This window comes from Biomphalaria glabrata, chromosome 3, assembly GCF_947242115.1.
Source record: "Biomphalaria glabrata chromosome 3, xgBioGlab47.1, whole genome shotgun sequence".
Taxonomy (NCBI): Eukaryota; Metazoa; Mollusca; class Gastropoda; family Planorbidae; genus Biomphalaria; species Biomphalaria glabrata.
Window position 1 is genome coordinate 11178552 of NC_074713.1, and position 21346 is coordinate 11199897.

Genomic DNA, 21346 nt, shown 5'->3' on the forward strand with positions numbered 1-21346 from the left:
GCCCGCGAGACTGTGATGTCCAAACTACAGACACACCGGGCCCGCGAGACTGTGATGTCCAAACTACAGACACACCGGGCCCGCGAGACTGTGATATCCAAACTACAGACACACCGGGCCCGCGAGACTGTGATATCCGGTCAACGAAACATTTGATCCTTGGTTCCATTGACTCGACCATTTGTTCTCAGTGTTGTTACTGAGGTATGCATGTTGGAACTTTATATGCTCCCCCCCTCCCTTTCCACGTTTAAGGAGTGTGTTTGTGTGTTTCTATGGTGACGGTGGGAAGAAGTTAACGATTGGTTGTGAATGATGCAAGATAGTTGGCGTTGTCATCATTTGGTCTTAGGAGAGACAACTCCAGAACGTGAAACTGAAAGGTATGTTGTTGTGTAATACATTTATTCTATCTCACATCAATTAGATTTTGTCTATATTGTAAATTAAGTTCTAGTTAGTCTTGTCCACAAACAAATTAATTTAGTCATTCCAAGTTTTATTAGTTAAGATATAATACGCCCACAGCGGTTTAGTCTACCAGCAGTTTGGTGCTACAAGTCAAAGACCGGCAACAACATCCCCATCTAATCCCAGGCGTGAATAGGTCGGGTATCCTTAAGATGAGATGAAGTATTAGGGTTTGTGTCTTCTATGCAATCTTGTGTTCTGCCGAGATTAAATTGCCAAATAAGATGATGTATCCACATCTTCAGATCCGCATCTGCAGGCCAAGGTTTGACAATTTTTGTGTGTTTGCTTCTTTGTTATCATAGCCACGTGATTGCTGTTTAAGTTGTCTGTATAGGAAATGCGCGCGATTCTGTGTATGTGAATGTGTGTGTGTGTGGTGTGTTCTTCGCGCATGCGTGTGTTGATTCATCTACCTGAGATGGTAGCGATCAATATGGTAACAAATATCAACTAATGAGAATTTCGATCAATAAAGCAAGCATCGGTCTCAATTGTATCAGCTTCCGTTTTCAGATTAGTCTTCTGCCTGAAGTTAATTTAACCCAATTTTTGTTTTTACACAAATATCTTGGCCTCTTGTTTTGTTTATCTAATTTTACCTGGCTACTTTCAATATCTCCTCCATTTTATTTATAGTGTTTTGTTTCGTATAGTTCCATGTTTTAGTAGGTCACTTTATAGGATGAATAAATTGTGTAGTTCAGGGACAACCTACGAGAAGATTGGGGAATGGAGTGAGAGAGAGAGAGAGAGAGCGACGAGAGAAGAGACAGGGAGGCGCTGAGGTTCGTCTGTAAAGTCTTGGAAAGCGAGTCGTTATTACGAAAGTCTTTTGCTACTAAAATACTCAGACACAAAGATAATGGCACACTTCTTATTCCACATGCTGGGACAAATTCTTCCAAGTGCTACTTCTCTTGGGTTGCCCGAACCAGCCAGGAAAACCAACGACTTAGCTTAGTTTAAGTCACGGACTAACACGCACAACATGGGCCCACGGGGGACGTAATTATCTTCTTTTTCAAAGTAACGTCTGTAAGATATAAGATAAGATAACCTCTTGATATGGTCTCTGAGATATCGGCCTGGTGCTCTAAAAATTTCGTGTTTTTCGTTCTTCATTTTACGATTGTTTACTTTTCAATTTTCTGTTCTACAAATTCTTATATGTTGCTGCAAGTTAAAGGAGAGACTCAAACGGTTTATGCAAGACTCCATTTACATTGTCAGATACATCAGCATCGATGGTGTATTGTAGCATACCGCAGCTGCTTAAAATCTGCACCCCAAACGTCTTTATGCTGAAAATATATTTACATTTCAAGCAGCCGTCTTATAAAAAAAAAAGATCGCCCAAAATGCACACCCTGCAACGACAGCCCATCAACATAGATTGGTAGACTGTATCAGTCTTGCCTTGTTCATGGATTCAGTTCTTCCAGGCTGTGACTCTGGCAGCACTGGATAAGTTTTTACTTACTGGGCTGGTGAGGTCAACTTGAGGCTATTAATTTTTAAAGAGGGTACCAGAACCTAGCACTCAAGGCTCGGCTCCGAGTAGCAGTCTCTCACTACATGATCATACATAAGTAATGGATGGCTGCTTGTTGGTGTGGTATGCGTTTTAGACTGGCGTATTCTTGTTCACGGGTTCGAGCCCTGCTCGTTACCATAACCCACCGTCCTTCCAGAGAATTGGGCAAGGAGGCAATAGTTTTTTTTTTTATTCTGAAGGAACATCCAAGACACGTAAAAACAAAATGTATTATGTTCAAAGGTCAATTCAAGATGCTGAAATTAGGTTCAAAGGCCACTTCAAGGTGCTGAAGTTAGGTTCAAAGGTCACTTCAAGGTGCTGAAATTAGGTTCAAAGGTCACTTCAAGGTGCTGAAACTAGGTTCAAAGGTCACTTCAAGGCGTTGACACCCTTTTCCCGGCTCTGATGCTAGTAAAAGTTGACATGTTATCCGTTGTTTTTGTTTTGTTAATGTATGCTTAGGGAGAATAGACTTTCTCCGTTTCTGAACATACTAATTAAATCTTGTGATCGAACTTAGTTAATGGCAACATCTTTAGAGCAATGCATTAAACTGGTGATACATCAAATCTCAGCATCGATTGAGAAAAATGTTTGATTACAAATACAGCTCTCTACATTTATACCGGTCGATAACGTTTTCATTTCTACCATAGAATTCGCAATAATATAATATAATATAATATAATATAATATAATATAATATAATATAATATAATATAATATAATATAATATAATATAATATAATATAATATAATATAATATAATATAATATAATTGATAGAGTTCTTCTTGTGTCGTTTTCCAATTTCATAAAATAATTGTCTAGTAAGAACTATAAATATTTATATCCAGGTTTCACGAGTTCCTACCATTTATTGATTTCATCTTTAGCTAGATCTACTTCCATGAGAGATGAGTTCTGAATTTTAATTAAATAATTCTATCCGTAGAGCCCCAGAAGCAACTGGGGAAATTACAGAAGCGAACCGCTCATTCAAGGGTCATAATAAATTTTAATATTATGGTGCTCACTGATTTAGATCTATTTATTTTGTAAATATATATAAATATATATGCTATATAAACGAATTAGCATAACCTGACGCATCTTTCGGTCTATTTATAAACCTCGGGAAAACAGAAGTCATGTTCCAGAAGTCACCCAATGAAACATAGTCAGCCCCAAGGATCACCGTTAACGGACAGCCCCTTAACGTGGTAGACCACTTCACATATCTAGGTAGTATAGTGTCAAATGACGCCTCACTTTCAAGGGAAGTTGATAACCGTCTGGCCAGGGCTAGTAGCGATTTTGGACGCCTTCAGGCGAGAGTTTGGCGGAACAGATTGCTCCGCCTGCCTACAAATATCAATGTCTGCCAGGCGGTGGTTCTATTAACCCTTCTATATGGCTCTGAGACATGGACACTATACAGAAAACAACTAAGACTTCTTGAGCGCTTTCACCAAAGATGCTTGCGCTCCATCATGGACATACAGTGGCAGGACCGCTATACAAACAGCGATGTCCTTGCGAACGCCGGTATGGACAGTACAGAGGGACTTTTTATGATCCGACAGTTACGCTGGGCAGGGCACGTATCCTGTATGGGAGACGAACGTATGCCAAAGGCAGTCTTTTTTGGTGAGCTAAAATGTGGTCGACGTAACAGAGGCGCCCCACGGAAACGCTTCAAAGACCAGCTTAGGCGTCAACTTTCCTTGGCTGACATAGAAGAGACATGCAGCCTCGGAACGAGACAGCTGAGGTCATTCACGAAGGCCGCGGGATACACATTTGAGACCAAAAGAAAATCTGCTGCCGATGACAAACGCAGACGACGAAAAGAAAATCTAAATCGACCACCTGCGGACAATGGTTATGCTTGCCATTGTGTGGCAAAATATGTAGGTCACAGCTGGGGCTGCGCAGCTAAGGGAATTACTGTATTCCTCACTAATCTTCGGACTCAAAGACAAGCCTTATATAAGCTATGCTCATTAAGTCACCGAGAATAAGAATTGACCAAAATAAAAGTTACATATTTTATATAGAATAAACAGTTCGCTTTTAGATGATAAGATGTAACCTTTACTCCTAAACTTTGCAAGCTCTAAAATATGAAATCGCATTTTGAATATTTTTCCAATTTTTTCGAGATCCTAAATATATCAGGTGAACAGACGTACGGACGGACAAACCACAAAAAACTAATGGCAGATTTTTCCCTATACGGACATCGATACAGAGAGAGGGAGAGAGAAAGAGAGAGAGAGAAAGAAAGAGAGAGGGAGAGAGAGAGAGAGAGAGAAAGAGAGAGAGAGAGAAAGAGAGAGAGCCAAGATGAGATTATTTGAAAAGAACTGTCAAATCAAAATTAAAGTCGTGTAGGTGATCATTGTAAATGACCGAATCCACAATGTAAAAAGTCTAATGAACGACCAAGGGGCAGTCTGAGGCGTCCTTAACAGACTTCAAAAGTTTGTGAAGAGGGTGGCTGAGTGGCTAAGCGCTTGGCTTTCGAACCTGGGGTCCTGGGTTCGAACCTCGATGAAGACTGGAATCTTGAATTTAAAAATACTAAGGGCGCCACTCAACTCTAGTGGGTATCTGACTTTAGTTTGGGAAAGTAAAAGCGGTTGGCCGTTGAGCTGGTCACATGACTCCCTGACCGTTGGCCGTTGAGCTGGTCACATGACTCCCTGACCGTTGGCCGTTGAGCTGGTCACATGACTCCCTGACCGTTGGCCGTTGAGCTGGTCACATGACTCCCTGACCGTTGGCCGTTGAGCTGGTCACATGACTCCCTGACCGTTGGCCGTTGAGCTGGTCACATGACTCCCTGACCGTTGGCCGTTGAGCTGGTCACATGACTCCCTGACCGTTGGCCGTTGAGCTGGTCACATGACTCCCTGACCGTTGGCCGTTGAGCTGGTCACATGACTCCCTGACCGTTGGCCGTTGAGCTGGTCACATGACTCCCTGACCGTTGGCCGTTGAGCTGGTCACATGACTCCCTGACCGTTGGCCGTTGAGCTGGTCACATGACTCCCTGACCGTTGGCCGACCAAACAGATAATCTTAACATCATCTGCCCTATAGACAGTGTGGCCTGAGAGGGGAACCTTTACTTTAAACTCAACAGTTAGATTGTATGGAGGTCATATCGATACAAACGTTATTATTGTTTCTCCGAAATTTTCGTGGATAGTTACATAACAAAAGTTGGCATGACTGATCGCTCTTACAAAGTCAATCAGTACTTCAGTGAACGTTCAATCGTGTTCAGAGAAAAGTGTATTCAAGACGTCGGGACAGAACTGCGTTGTAATGTCAACATTAACTCCAGACAAAAATCTTTGCGCTGTAGTATCGACTGATGGCAAATATGGTTCAATGTCAAACGAAAAAGAGGAATCGATACGCGCTGATGGATATACAAATAAAGACGAACTTCTTTTTAAGTTTTGTCACTTCAGGATATTCGCTAATGAATATCGATACTACTATTACCTGAGATCGCAATCGAGTTTAGCTTTCTGAATTTAAATAGATCTCAGGAAAGACATCACAACTAAACATGCCTGTCTGTTGCAGACATTAAATCTATGACCATTTTAATTTCGCTTCAAAACGTAATGGTACTAGCGAACATGATTACATGGTCAAGTGGCTAGTGGTAAACGAGAATATTGTGTGGCCTACACAAGAGCAGACGACTAAACTAAAGTCTTTTAAACGTGTCTAGAGATCTTGGTCTTCACAGGGTTTAAATTGGAGTCTCCTCGTTCAACAGTCGTACTCTAGTGCTTGGCCACCATGAGATTAAAATCTATATTTATTTTAAAAAGTTTATTTACACAAACTCGGAAACTTATTCATTTATGTCTCGCCTCTATATTTCTGTACATCTATAGTCGTAATTCTTCCATCTGGCATGCGAGTGACATGGGTTGACATGAGTGTGACCAAAAGAGGAGTCATGTTGAAAAGTGACGAGCCCCCATGTGACCTAAAGAGGATTCACGAACCAATATGAGTTCACATTACCTAGTAGCGGGTATAGCTAAAAATATTCAATTAGAATTATAGCTAGACTTAGGTACTTTAGATCAACAGATCAGTGTTAAAAGTGTGCTGGCACGTTCGTCCAGAGGTGTACTGGTCCCTTCTTGTACTGCCTAGGTTATTAGGTATAACCTCCAGGTATACAATTCAACTAATGTATGCAACAAAAGACTTTACAAAGTCGCAGGTAAACATATTTACAACGTTTATTTACATGAGAAAAATAAATGGCCATCAACTCACAGGCCGACACAACAAAAAGTAAACAAAAGATACTCAAAAATAATATGGCACACAGCCCTAGTCATATGTTACATTATCGTCACATTCTGGTTATCAAAAATACAGGTCACAGGTCTCAGGTCAACACATGACCACTTTTGACCACTGGGTTACAAACTTCCGGCTTACACAGCCATCTGAAGGTCACAGGCCTCAGGTCGAAACACGACCACTTTTGGCTACACTATGGTTACAGGCTTCAGGCTTACACTAGCCACTTTTAGCCAAAAAAAAAACAACAAAATGGTCATGATGAACTATAGGCTTCAGGGAAACCTATGAGCCTACAAGCTTCATAGAATCCCACCTATAGCCATCCGTTTGGTAAAGCCCATCTGATGATTCAATACAGGTTGAATCCCTCAGAGACAAGGCTATAAAAATATTTAAAGTCCATCTGATGATTCAATACAGGTTGAATCCCTCAGAAAAGGGTTACAAAAATATGTCACGTTTGGGAGTACCCCAGGATGCAGAACATCAGGGTAAAAAAAAATATACTGCCTGGAAATCATTTGGGGCTATATCTATTAATAAATACATTATATAAAATACAATAATACTAAAGACATACTTAGCCCAAAGATCTCCAGAGCAGGGCACACTTCTCTGAGTACCCCATGACACACGACCAGTAACAGAAAAAATACTATACACAACACAGGTCAAGTGGTCAAGCTGGTAACTCAGGAGCAAGTGGCAACTAAACACAGTTTGCAAGGCCTTTTATAAACTACATAAGAGGAATCACTCCTAACTATACAAGTAATCTAAAATAGTTAGTTCCCCATTATGTCACATGAGTGACAAGAATCCCTAAAGACATTCTTTACGCTGAGCTTGCAGAGGGAGTCAGACCCAATGGAGCCCAAGACTAACATACAGAGATATCTGCAAGCGAGACATAAGAGCCACGGGCATCGACCAAAATATGTGGGAGGAGATAGCCCAAGACCAGACAGCATGGAGACAGACTGTACGTGCTGGTACGAACTTTGCCGAGTGCAAAAGAAACGAAGCTGCGTCTGTCAAGAGAAAGAAATCTGCCCTGTCAACTAGCCCTAGGACAGGTGCATATACATGCACGAACTGTGGCAAACTCTGCCGCTCCAAAATTGGCTTGATCAGTCGATCCAGATCCTGCCCCATCTCAAGACAACCAAAGCCAGTGACTCACCTGGGCGCATTCATTGTCTTCCGAGACAGAAGGAGCCACATATATATAGTCGTAATAGTTAAACTGACAGATACAAATAGATAGACATAATTTTTTTGTTATATATATTATCTTAAAAATACATATTCTTATGTTTTTAACACATGTTTGTAATCCCAGACAAAAGGCGCTTATGAGTTCTGTCTTAAGCCCACTATTATTATGTACCTTAACTTATTTGTACTGGACTCAAGGCCACGTGGCGCACCAGTTACCTTAACTTATTTGTACTGGACTCAAGGCCACGTGGCGCACCAGTTACCTTAACTTATTTGTACTGGACTCAAGGCCACGTGGCGCACCAGTTACCTTAACTTATTTGTACTGGACTCAAGGCCACGTGGCGCACCAGTTACCTTAACTTATTTGTACTGGACTCAAGGCCACGTGGCGCACCAGTTACCTTAACTTATTTGTACTGGACTCAAGGCCACGTGGCGCACCAGTTACCTTAACTTATTTGTACTGGACTCAAGGCCACGTGGCGCACCAGTTACCTTATTGCCCTCTGCCATCTTTTTTTCTTATTTTATATTATATCTCACATCACAGGTGAGGACGTTTCGATGTTGGTCACCATGACAACGTAACGCTCTAAGCCTGGATCAATCGGGTCGCTATCAATGTCAGCATCATGATGGAAGCTTCAAGGACAAGTGCAAGCGATTCTTAGTTCAAAGCCTGGAGCCTTTTGTCACCACTTAGCAAACTGTCACTCAAATTTTACAATTCACATGTGTTTGCCCCTCGAGGAATAAGGGACCTAACTGTACTCACTACTACTCACTTTCTCAGTTCGTTTCAGAAATTATTTTTGACTTGACTGAAAAAGTAACATTGTTTACTTGGCATATAATCGATTTAATCGTTTTTTTTTTATAAATTAATGAATGAATTAATTAATATCACAACACAAACGAAGAGATTTACTACAGCGATTGGACGATGACCTGCTAACTATTGTTAAATGAAAAAAAACGCAAACTAAAACTCTCTGGCCAAATGTCAAGGTCTTCGGGGATCGCAAAGATCTTTCTTCTGGGATGAAGAGGCAGACTGAGAAAGCAATGGGAAGACAACATAAAAGAATGGACGGCCCTGCCATTGAAAGAAGCTCTATCCAAGGCAAAAGACAGAGAGGAAAGGAGAAAGACGGTTGACAAATCCTGTGTGGTGCCCCAATGGTCCAACAGACTAAGGGGTAGGTGAAGGTGAAGAGTTGTCGATTATAGGATTACAAACATTTCATTTTGTGTGTCTGTGTGTTGATGTTGGCTATACTTTAATATATAGGCGTAATGTAAACACTTGAGCTAACAGAGCACGATAACTAAACACATACATACACAACGCACACGCAACACACACACACAGTCAGTGTTTTAATTGGCATTAGGAATGGGATTTTTTGTTTTTTTTTTAAATCGAACTATTTAAATTGTTTTTTTTTTCTATTCTCGTGGACTATAGCAACGAAGTGTTATCTGTAGTAGACATCAATGAATCGAAAAGCATTGCTTCTAACGTTTGCGAATTTCGGGACTCACCCCATGGGACAGGATATTTTAACTAATCTCTATATTGATGGAATTAAAACATCAAACAAACAAAGCATTGGGTTTTATTAAAAGACATTTTTTAGAAATCAAACAGAAACATAAAACTAAAATCCTACGTAACCTTAATTAGTCTAATGTTAGAAAATGCATTCTCTGTTTGGGACCCCAACTCATGATAACATAAAGAAACTAGAACAGACGCAAAGTAAAGCCGTGAGATTTATAACAAACTAATATTCACATTTCATTAGACTAACACCATTAGTCAAATTTAGAGACACTTAAGGACAGAAGACTTAAAAGTAAAGTAGATATAATACATAAAATATTGAGCCATAATTTACAAATGCAAAAACAAAGCCGAATGAAATAGAGGCACATTTCTTATACCATACGCTAGAACAAATTCGTACAAGTGCTCTTGTGTATATATTAATATTTCTTGTGATTTATTAAATATTAAAGTATTATTGTTATTCACGGATAGCTGGAGTAGAAGTGTGTTTAGTAATAATTGTTCTTAATAGTAATAATTGTAAGTAACCCCTAACGAGCAAAGTAATAAAAAGGAACCCGACACCTCTCTTTTCAAATAACGTCTGTAATTTATAAGATATAATAGTTGATGCTGTTTCACTAAATATATAAGCATTTCATATATTAGACTTGCTCTTTTTATGCATTTTGATGAGAAAATTAAATTGAGGATTTTGAATCCTTTCTAATGTAAATTGTTTATTGTAATCCATGTAGATCTATATTTAGAGAAAGTGTCATTTGCGTTGTAAATAAGTCTCCTAGAAGGAATCGGTAGGACAAGTGTTTAAGGTAAAAAAAAAAAAAAAAAAGAAACGAGAGAGAGAGAGATATTGAGAGAGACAGAGAGAGAGAGAGAGGGAGAGAGATTGAGAGAGACAGAGAGAGAATGACAGAGTCGCTCCCAACTTCAGGTGTCTCAGCTGATTACAAAATGAGACTGAGTGAAAAGAAACAGACTGTAACACAATGATACTCACACAGTACTCACACAGTACTCACAGACTTTAAGTATGTCCACTACGGTCCTAGAGAACATTCCAAGTGATTCTTTAGATCACAAGCGAGGCGGTGCCAGAACTGGGTCAACACGCAGGTAAACACACAGGTAAACACGGACATCGAAGCACGAAACCAAACACATTAACTCTTTATCCTTTTTTTTTTTCAATGGTCTTCGACCATTCTGCTGCCAACTGTCATCCTTCCATCCCAACACCAGTGTGTTAATTTACTGTTTGTAATGCATACTATAAAATAAGAAGAAAGAAAAATAGGGATATTTTAAAACAAGAGCCAAATTTTAAGATGTTCTTTTTTTTTTACATTAAATATTTTATTGCCATATCGCTACAGTTTGTATAAATTGTATAAAAAATATAGATCTGTATAACAGTCTTCAAACCTAATCATTCTATTATTCTGCATATCTGTACGAAACATATATTTTTATTATATGAAGTATAAATCCTTATTGGTCCAAGAGTAATCTAGAATAAACATGTAAAAAATACAACCTGAGTGTATTAACTCTACAAAACTCACTAAATTATAGATTCTATTTTCTCGCGCAAAAGTTGGCAGGTGGATCTATTGTGACAACAAGACAGACAACTCTCACGGGCCTTGAATCACGTGACAAGCTGGACAAAGTGAGGAGGAGGGAGAGAGGGGACGGTAAGACGCGAGCTGGTCTTCGGTGAAATGTGTGTGAGACTCAACTGCTGAGGAATGAAACTAGATCGAGCTTGAAAAAACTAAACAAGGACAAAGAAAGGGAAGGGTAATATGTAATCATATGTATGTCGGGAACTCGAGAAATGTGGGTTAAAAACACAGAATCTCAGAAGAGAAGAATACAAAATGTAGTCTCGCCCGAAGTTACCACTTAGCAATTTATGTTTAGAGCTCGAACTCAATCACTTTTGTCTCATTCAATAGAAATGGAGGTCCGTGCATGACTAGATTGACACTTGAAATGCGTAGGACGTAATTATCTTCGTTTTCGAAGTAACGTCTGTAATATATAAGATAAGATCTCTAAGTGTGTCATTCATTTTGCTTCCTCATGTTGAGACGTTGGTGAAATCTAGATCTTATCACACAGTACCGTGATCTGCAGCCTATCAAGTTAACAGTACCGTGATCTGCAGCCTATCAAGTTAACAGTACCGTGATCTGCGGCCTATCAAGTTAACAGTACCGTGATCTGCAGCCTATCAAGTTAACAGTACCGTGATCTGCAGCCTATCAAGTTAACAGTACCATAATCTGCAGCCTATCAAGTTAACAGTACCGTGATCTGCAGCCTATCAAGTTAACAGTACCGTGATCTGCAGCCTATCAAGTTAACAGTACCATAATCTGCAGCCTATCAAGTTAACAGTACCATAATCTGCGACCTATCAAGTTAACAGTACCATAATCTGCAGCCTATCAAGTTAACAGTACCATAATCTGCGGCCTATCAAGTTAACAGTACCATAATCTGCGGCCTATCAAGTTGATCACAATAATTCTATGAATACAAACTCAGCGTTAGACACAAAAATAAAACACACTTTTCTTATCTTTTACGCTGGAAGCTCGGTGGCTGAGTGGTAAAGCGCTTGGCTTCCGAGCTGAAGGGTCCCTGGCTAGAACCCTTGGATTTTTTTAAATTTCGGGATCCAAATGGCGGCGCCTCTGAGTCCACCCAGCGCTAATGGGTACCTGACATTAGTTGGGAAAAAAGAAGGCGGTTCGTTGTTGCGCTGACCACACGACCCCTCGTTAACCGTGGGCCACAAAATCTAGTTCGGAACAGATGACCTTTACATCATCTGCCCCATAGACCGCATGGTCTGAACTTTACTATTTCGTACGGCAAGGAAAAAAGTACTGATGCTTCTTTTCCATACAACAACAGCATCAACAACTTTGGACTTCCATTTGTTTCTGTTCTACGGTGTTTCTTAATTCAGAGTATATGTCACTGTCAAAGTGTGAAATCTATTTCGTACTTCGACGGTAATATATAGAACTGTAGAACGTACAGGAGTCTATATAAAGTTCCCATAAAATTGTTTCATTTGTGCTCAGATCTAAATAGTCAGACCGTGTTGTTGTTTTATCGCAGATAATTACAGGACATAAACAGTGTTAGAATTTGTGTCAGAGACAAGGTGTAGCCTGATAGACAGCACAGGACAGTGTCACAGGTGTCAAGAATACGTTCTGGAGTGTCAGTGTGCCCTTCACCTGATCGACTGCAACTTTTTATTTATGTCAACAAGGCAAAGACTTGGTTTTAGTATTGGGATTAGGGTTAGGGTTAATGAAATATTTCTAGTCAACAAAACGTCTGTCTGAGGGCGGAGAAAACAATATATGATTAGGCATGGGCGTAGCCAGGATTTTTTTACGGGGGGGTGGGTTGGGGGAGGAATTCTCTCTTTCTGACTACGCCCATGTGATTAGGCCTTAGAGCCGAAACAAAGAATGATGTGAATGATGCATGTATAGCACATACATCATCATCATCATCATCACTCCTTTGAGTTCCTCATGGAACATAGGGCCTCGACAAAAACACGCCACTCTCCACGGTCTCTTGCTAGCTTTTTGATGGTGTCCCAGCTCTTTCCGGTCTTCTCTGCTTCTTCAAGTACACTGCGTCGCCATGTTCTTTTTGGTCTTCCTCTGCGTCTTGTTCCCTGGGGGTTCCACTCTAAGGCCTGCCTAGCTCTGTTGCTGGTATCTTTTCTAAGGGTGTGACACATACATAATGACAAAAAAATATTCCCCTTTCAGACCTTGGGATCTATGGGGCAGATGATGTGGCTCAAGGTTAACGAGGGTTTCATGTGGTCAGCACAACGCCCAACCACCTTTACTTTTCCCCAACTAATCTCTGGTACCCTTTAGAGCTGGGTGGACTCAGGGGTGTCCTAAAATCCCGAAATTGAAACTCCCAGTCTTCACCAGGATTCGAACACGAAACCTTCAGTTCGGAAACCAAGCACCTTACCGCTCAGCCACCACGCCTCCATAATGACAGCAAAATTGTTAACGAGAGAAACTGTCACTATAAGAGAAAACCAACGAGAGTTTTGTTTTGATTTAAAAAATAAATAAATAAATCCATGATTGAATTTTATTGGACATCCATTGGCGTTAGTTAAATCATAACTGCGAGGTAATTAGCTTTAACTATAAACACATCAGAAATATGAAGCAAAACGAATATTTATTATAATATAAATTCTACATAATACAAGATAATATTATAATATTTAATTATTTAGAAATATGTAGAATGCATAGTGCGAAGCCTATCTATCTATCTATCTATCTATCTATCTATCTATCTATCTATCTATCTATCTATCTATCTATCTATCTATCTATCTATCTATCTATCTATCTATCTATCTATCTATCTATATACCTACCTACCTGTTTATCTATCTATCTATCTATCTATCTATCTATCTATCTATCTATCTATCTATCTATCTATCTATCTATCTATCTATCTATCTATCTTTATACCTACCTACCTACCTACCTGTTTATCTATCTATCTATCTATATACCTACCTACCTACCTGTTTATCTATCTATCTATCTATCTATCTATCTATATACCTACCTACCTACCTGTTTATCTATCTATCTATCTATCTAACTATCTATCTATCTATCTATCTATCTATCTATCTATCTATCTATCTATCTATCTATCTATCTATCTATCTATCTATCTATCTATCTATCTATCTATCTATCTATCTGTGCGGTACTTGTAGTCTGATTTTGGGGGGGAAAGAGTCCAGTACAATTTTACGTGTTAAAGTTTTTTGATTGTTTTCTAAAGTGTACACAGAAATAGAATGGCTCAAACACAGATCTGTTGTCTCTGCCTGTTAATGTTGCATGCCGCATCGATTCAAGAACTTTCTCCCAGGCTATATCTTCATGCTTAGCAACCGTCTGTTGTCTTTAGCAACGGATGTTACTCATGTCGATTACATTAGGTCACATTAGGTCACATTTTGTCACGTGTGTACTATTCGAGAATCTTAATGTCACATTTAGTTCACGTTGAGAAAGTTCCTTAAAATAGATTTTTAAAAAAATTAAATTCAGTCTCCCTTCTTAAGTGGTTTTGTTCTTTCTGATAATATTGAAACCTGCCTTTTTGCCTGCCTGGGTGGACCACTTCTGGGGCCAATTTTGAGTTTGTGTTTCCACACAATGACTTTGTAACCTTGTTATTTCATTTTAAGTTTTGACATGCAATGATCACATTTATTACACAAAGTAGTTTAATCTTTCATATTTGCTTTTATTTTCCCTTAACAACATCAACATTTTTATTGTTGTACTTTTGTTTCTTTGTTGTTTACCATGAACTAATTGTTATCTAAGTGTTTTTTTTTTCTTTCTGATTTCGTTATCACATAGAGCATTAACTTAACAATTACCAGGTAGTCAAAAATAAAACGTGTTAGTATTTACACTTTGACCAAAGTATCAACATTGGTAGTTGACCTTTTACCTTACCTTACCTTTTACCTATCACTTAGTCTGTTGGACCGTTGGAGCACCAAGCAAGACTCGTCGACCGTCTTTCTCCATTCCTCCCTGTCTTTCGCCTTGTTTAGAAACTTTCAATCGCAGGCCTGTCTATTCTTTCATGTTGTCCTCACATCGCTTTCTCTGTCTGCCTCTTCTTCTTTTTCCAGGTACTGTTCCCTGAAGGAAGGTCTTTACGATGCCCCGAAGATCTTGTAATATGGCCATAGATTTTAAGCTTGCGTTTTTTTTTTGTTTTTTTTTACTATAGTTAACTACAGTAGACCCCTAGACTGCTACAGTAGACCCCTAGACTGCTACAGTAGACCCCTAGACTGCTACAGTAGACCCCTAGACTGCTACAGTAGACCCCTAGACTGCTACAGTAGACCCCTAGACTGCTACAGTAGACCCCTAGACTGCTACAGTAGACCTCTAGACTGCTACAGTAGACCCCTAGACTGCTACAGTAGACCCCTAGACTGCTACAGTAGACCCCTAGACTGCTACAGTAGACCTCTAGACTGCTGCAGTAGACCCCTAGACTGCTACAGTAGACCTCTAGACTGCTACAGTAGACCCCTAGACTGCTACAGTAGACCCCTAGACTGCTACAGTAGACCCCTAGACTGCTACAGTAGACCTCTAGACTGCTGCAGTAGACCCCTAGACTGCTACAGTAGACCTCTAGACTGCTACAGTAGACCCCTAGACTGCTACAGTAGACCCCTAGACTGCTACAGTAGACCCCTAGACTGCTACAGTAGACCTCTAGACTGCTGCAGTAGACCCCTAGACTGCTACAGTAGACCTCTAGACTGCTACAGTAGACCCCTAGACTGCTACAGTAGACCCCTAGACTGCTACAGTAGACCCCTAGACTGCTACAGTAGACCTCTAGACTGCTACAGTAGACCCCTAGACTGCTACAGTAGACCCCTAGACTGCTTGAAAAGTCCCCATTGCTGTGCACGTCTAAATATAGTACAGAAGGCAACGTTATGAGAGCCAGTGAAAAGAAAGACAAAAGCAAACAATGGAGGTTAGGATTGTCAACTTGTTCTAATAGGATCAGCATCAATCGAGAATTGTTTTAAACGCACACAGTTACTACTAAAGGCTGTGTTTCTGTATATGTGTGTGTGATCACTGGTGAATCTTTTATTTTTAGAAAGGGTTTAATGCGAGGTCAAGGAGAAGGGAGGATCTACGAAAGAACTTATGGAAATGTTATTTAAACAAAAGACAAGCACTTTCTTTGATTTACTCAGCAAAACAATCAACAAAACAATCAACAAAATAATCAACATTTAAATGATTCTATTCCTGGTGTTCTCATTGTACTAGCCAAACACGAGTCTATCAATAAAATTAGCCTATTAATTAATGAAGTGGTGGTAATTAATAGATTTTGCTTAATATACAAAATGAGAAATAAACCTAACAGTATTGATATACTTAAATATGGCTGTAAATGCGCAGTTCTTTCCCTTATATAAGCTCTAATATTAACCTGATTATATTTAGCTTACTTATACATTGGTTATTACTTGCTTCATACTCCAACATAGATTTGCAACTATAATGCCAATATTCTTTTATATATTACATTACAGTCTAAAGCTTTTTTCGAAAGAGGGGTGTCATATACATTCTATATCATACACAATCCATAACATACGAAATCCATATCATATTAAATCCAATAGTTTGAGGTGCGAGAAGCTTCTTTCACCAGATTACACAATTACGGGTAATGCATAATGCCGCTTTTATTTATCGCGCGTAGGATTTGCGTTTTCCATATTGAATGACACCCCAAAATAACCACTCTTACCGCGAGTCTGACCCACCCGTCAGACTGAACAGTGTACACTGTTCTCTTTCAGGCCAGTGAGAGGGACCTCTTGTTCACTTTTGCTGGCTTATAGTTGCAAGAGCTGAAGGCTCAACTCTACCTGACAGTTTCAAGAAGAAGAAGAAGAAGAATCTCTTTATCTTTGTCTCGTTCTCTCTCTCTTTTCCCTCCCCTACTCTTTTTCTCTCTTTTTTTCCTCTCTCTCTGACTCTCTTTCCTTTCCACCATCCCTGTCTCTGTAATTTCTAATCTCTGTCCCATTAATTGCTGACTTTGTTCCCGACGGACCGTCCTAAAGAAGGCCAGACCTACATTCCTTTTCTTTAAGCTTGTCCATCTGCCAGTCGTCCCAACAATCAATAGCAATAGGAATAATAGATGGACATTTAAGTCACAATGATAAATGTCGAGGTAAAAAATAGAAACTACGGAGTGATAGAGAGAGAGAAAGAGAGAGATACGATGCATTATAAACTTTAGATAAAATGAAGTTTATGAGGCAGGTTAATTTCCATTATTTTACTTTGCCGTCGCTTGTTTATTACTCAATGTTACACAAATTCTACGAAAATATATTTTTAAAAATGTTGTTTCGCCACACAACATTAATTTTAATAGGGTAATTAAAGTCCATGTGTAGATTTTGTAAAGACCAGCATCTGACGCTGCACATATACAACGTTTTCACATTCCTCCCCCTTGATGTCACCAAACGGCAACAGACATACGATTGAAACTAGGGGACCGTAATGCCCCTAAGCTAAGGCATTCATCTAACGACCCTCAAATACTAGCACTGGACACCATCAATGCATGGAAGCCCAGTGTCAGTTTTACATAGATTATATCAGCTCACTCTGTCAGTCTGTCAGTCTGTGTGTCGGGTAAAAGGTTTGTACAAATTATTTCTCGAACACCCAGATTCCCGCTTGGCATGACTGTTAAAGAACATTGACTTACATGGACTTGTACAGAAGGGCACGTTTTGACATGCGATAACATCACATGCCATAGATAAGATAAATTCTGTGTGAGTTCAAGGAAGATGGCACCTAAGCTGGTCTTTAAACGTTTTTGGGAGTCACCTTTGTTTTATCAACTTTCAGCTTACCAAAGTAATAACCCTTGTGCAAGGTCGTTACTAATGCAGGATCATTGCTCTGCCTAGCCTGACTGTCGAACTAGGGTTAGTATTCTACGCCTCTGACTAGGAAAGAATGCATTTTAGCCATGGATATCTTCTATTCTAAAAGTCTTTTTAATATAAAGTTACACTTAGATGAAGCTAATCATCGAAAAGTGAACCGAATTCCTTCTCTCATAAACAAAAAATGTTACAATACATATGGTAAGGACATTTTTTTTTAATTTGAATCCCCTTTTAACTGTATTTTCAAAAGATATACCTTTTTAAAGGTTTTAGTGTTTGTTTTGTTATCCAATATTTTTTCCCCTGTCAACGTGAACTAAATAGTTTAGAATGGTAGTACATTTGATTTCTTACCTTTTTAAATAAATAAATAATATATATTTTATTTGTTGAAATTTGTATAATATGTAATGCTCAAATTTAATTTGTATATGTTATAATAATTTTTCTAGTTACTAAAAATATTTTTTTTTTTTGTACGAAATATGCAAAATATTGCTTTTCAAATGTCCAAAGAGTTCTCTATAGCATTGTACTACGAAAATAATCCACCGAAAGGTCATCGTCAAAGTCTGATAACTCTTGGAATAAAATGCATTCTATTTTTAATTTATATAAAAATTACTAGTTTTTCAATTTAAATGTTAGCTACATATTATTTGTTTTAGTAAACTGTTTAAAATCATATCTAATGTTGTAATTTTATAAATTTCAGCATTTTGAAGAAATATTAAAGTAATATTTTGTAAAATTACGCCAGTAGATCTGTAGATCTATACTTCATAACGATATTTGAATTCAAAGTATGTATATGCTATATGGTTTGCAATATTAACATAGTTCCTTGTATTTACGTTGAATGTTTAGTAAAGGAGCCAAAGGTACATGGTTCAATGTCTCAAGGGCGCATTTTATATTTTAAAAAAATTCTTTTCTTTTTTTTTAAGTGTCTAAAAAAATGTAAATCTGTACTACGAAAACCAAATATTTTTTTTCTGAATAAATCTATACACTTTGCTAAAGAAAATAGAAGTGAAAGGCAGACTTGTTACTTCAAAATGTTCATCTAGCTTTCTTTGTGATTTTATTACTACTGTATCTTGAATGATGATTTTGACAGTTAGTCTTGTCTAACACTATGATCAAACCAGGATTTATTTTTTTTTAAGTTTAACATCTAAACGGCTTATACAACAGATATGAAGGCATTCTTGATTTGAACAGCGAATAAAAATTATTTAAATACGCCTCGATTTTAGTGGATCGATGGATATATTTATTAAAAAGAAACAAGAAAATGAGTCGGTGGTGTATCTAGCTACAATGTTCATTTTTTAAGTGAAGAAATGAAGCCATTTTCTGGCTCGTATAAAAAAAAGATGAACATAAAATATCCCATTAGTTAGTGTAAGTATTAGATACACGGGCTTCTAATCCAATAGTTTCATGTCAATTTCATTTCGTTTTTTTGTAACTTTTCGTTCATATGGCCGGCGACAAGAGTGTCGGAATTTAAAATAACCCTCTGGTTGAATTAGGTCGGGCATCACTGATCTAGATCAAAATAGCAATGCTATAAAAAAAAAATAATATATACTTTTTAAAAATTTAATGATGCATGAAGTCTATTGATAGATTATCTAGGCTCTTTTTTTTACATAAATCTTTTTAAATTGCACTAACATTATTCCAAATTTATAGTTTAGATCTAGATCTTGTAGATATAGATTTTAAGAGTGCTAAATTAGAAGTTTAGTTTATGTAGATCTTGATCTTTATTTTATTTCCATTTAATTGAAAATGCCAAAAGCTCTGCATGTAACTGTGCTGGGACATCGAGCAGACGTTGCCGAAGTAGGCCTACAAGCTCGAAACCTGTTTTTTTTTTCAATTACAAATTTATGCTAAAAGATTATCTAAAATCGTTCGTCTGACATATTGTACATATCCGGTAGTTGTCATGCCGTAATGTGGAATATATCTCTTTATCAATAATAGGCTATTAGTTTGTTATTAAGATAACAGCAACGCCTGGTCGTGCGGTTAGTGCGCTAGACTGATTATCTCGACGGTTCCGGGCTCTTATACATCTCACTGCCATCCCCAGTTGTCCAGCGGGAGGTTTGGATAAGGAAGTAAATTATCTTTAACTTTGAAGGAACATCCGAAACTTTTAAAACATTTTACAGAGAAAAAAAACATTTTTACAACGCCAAATGAATCTTTGAAACATTATTACTTTTGACAATCAAAACAAAATCATGTCCTGAATATTCCTTGCGAATTTTTGAATAGATTCATGTTTTGTTAAGGGCAATGAATAATTGAGCAAAGTTTCCGAGAACGGGAAGTGGGAGAAATAAGGTTGACAAACTTTGTCTCAACCAGGCAGAGATTCAACCAGGCAGGTAGACAGAGATTCAACCAGGCAGATAGACAGAGATTCAACCAGGCAGGTAGACAGAGACTTAACCAGGCAGGTAGACAGAGACTCAACCAGGCAGGTAGACAGAGACTCAACCAGGCAGTTAGACAGAGATTCTACCAGGCAGGTAGACAGAGACTCAACCAGGCAGGTAGACAGAGATTCTACCAGGCAGGTAGACAGAGATTCAACCAGGCAGGTAGACAGAGACTCAACCAGGCAGGTAGACAGAGATTCTACCAGGCAGGTAGACAGAGACTCAACCAGGCAGGTAGACAGAGACTCAACCAGTCAGGTAGACAGAGACTCAACCAGGCAGGTAGACAGAGACTCAACCAGGCAGGTAGACACAGATTCAACCAAGCAGGTAGACAGAGACTCAACCAGGCAGGTAGACAGAGACTCAACCAGGCAGGTAGACAGAGACTCAACCAGGCAGGTAGACAGAGATTCAACCAGGCAGGTAGACAGAGACTCAACCAGGCAGGTAGACACAGATTCAACCAGGCAGGTAGACAGAGACTCAACCAGGCAGGTAGACAGAGACTCAACCAGGCAGGTAGACAGAGACTCAACCAGGCAGGTAGACATAGATTCAACCAGGCAGGTAGACAGAGATTCAACCAGGCAGGTAGACAGAGACTCAAACAGGCAGGTAGACAGCGATTCAACCAGGCAGGTAGACAGAGACTCAACCAGGCAGGTAGACAGAGACTCAACCAGGCAGGTAGACAGAGACTCAACCAGGCAGGTAGACAGAGATTCAACCAGGCAGGTAGACAGAGACTTAACCAGGCAGGTAGACAGAGACTCAACCAGGCAGGTAGACAGAGATTCAACCAGGCAGGTAGACAGAGATTCAACCAGGCAGGTAGACAGAGACTCAAGCAGGCAGGTAGACAGAGATTCAACCAGGCAGGTAGACAGAGATAGTTTATTTACCGTTCTAATATTTGGTTATATTTGTTTTGTTTGATGAATTATTGGATGATTGTAGGATTATATTGAATTTTCCATTGCGTTTATGATTTGAATTTTAATACTGCTCCAGATATCACAAAACGATTGGTTTACGTTCAAAGACAAGAAGCAGATAAAAAAAAATCACCAGATCCTTCATCCGGGATTTATGTCCTGTGAATGGTGATTAATCACCAGGTACTAGATTTTGTAACAC

The 21346-nt window shown here is 38.9% G+C and overlaps 2 protein-coding genes across 5 annotated transcripts in view; one reads left to right on the forward strand and one right to left on the reverse strand.

The window, feature by feature from the left end:
• LOC106069585 (inversin-B-like) overlaps positions 1-10804 on the reverse strand; it is a 53421-nt gene extending 42617 nt beyond the window's left edge. The window contains exons 1-2 of one of the 4 annotated variants that reach the window (XM_056023587.1): positions 10723-10804; positions 10180-10427 (exon numbers count right to left, since the gene is read on the reverse strand). The gene's annotated coding sequence lies outside the window, so the exon portion shown is untranslated. Of the gene's footprint in view, positions 1-10157; positions 10428-10694 lie in introns of all 4 variants that reach the window. The other 3 variants (XM_056023585.1, XM_056023589.1, XM_056023586.1) reach the window with 3 other exon arrangements.
• LOC129925006 (octapeptide-repeat protein T2-like) lies at positions 10191-21102 on the forward strand. Its single transcript, XM_056022815.1, has 2 exons — positions 10191-10273; positions 20133-21102. The coding sequence occupies exons 1-2, from the start codon at positions 10191-10193 to the stop codon at positions 21100-21102; spliced, it is 1053 nt and encodes a 350-aa protein (XP_055878790.1).
• The last annotated feature ends 244 nt before the right edge of the window (positions 21103-21346 follow it).

What these genes read in the sequence shown, in the direction of transcription:
- LOC129925006 (XM_056022815.1), top strand. Translation starts at nt 10,191, where the DNA reads ATGTCCACTACGGTCCTAGAGAACATTCCAAGTGATTCTTTAGATCAC. An exon ending in AGAACTGGGTCAACACGCAG is followed by an intron (nt 10,274 to 20,132) that starts GTAAACACACAG and finishes TGTCTCAACCAG; the next exon opens with GCAGAGATTCAACCAGGCAG.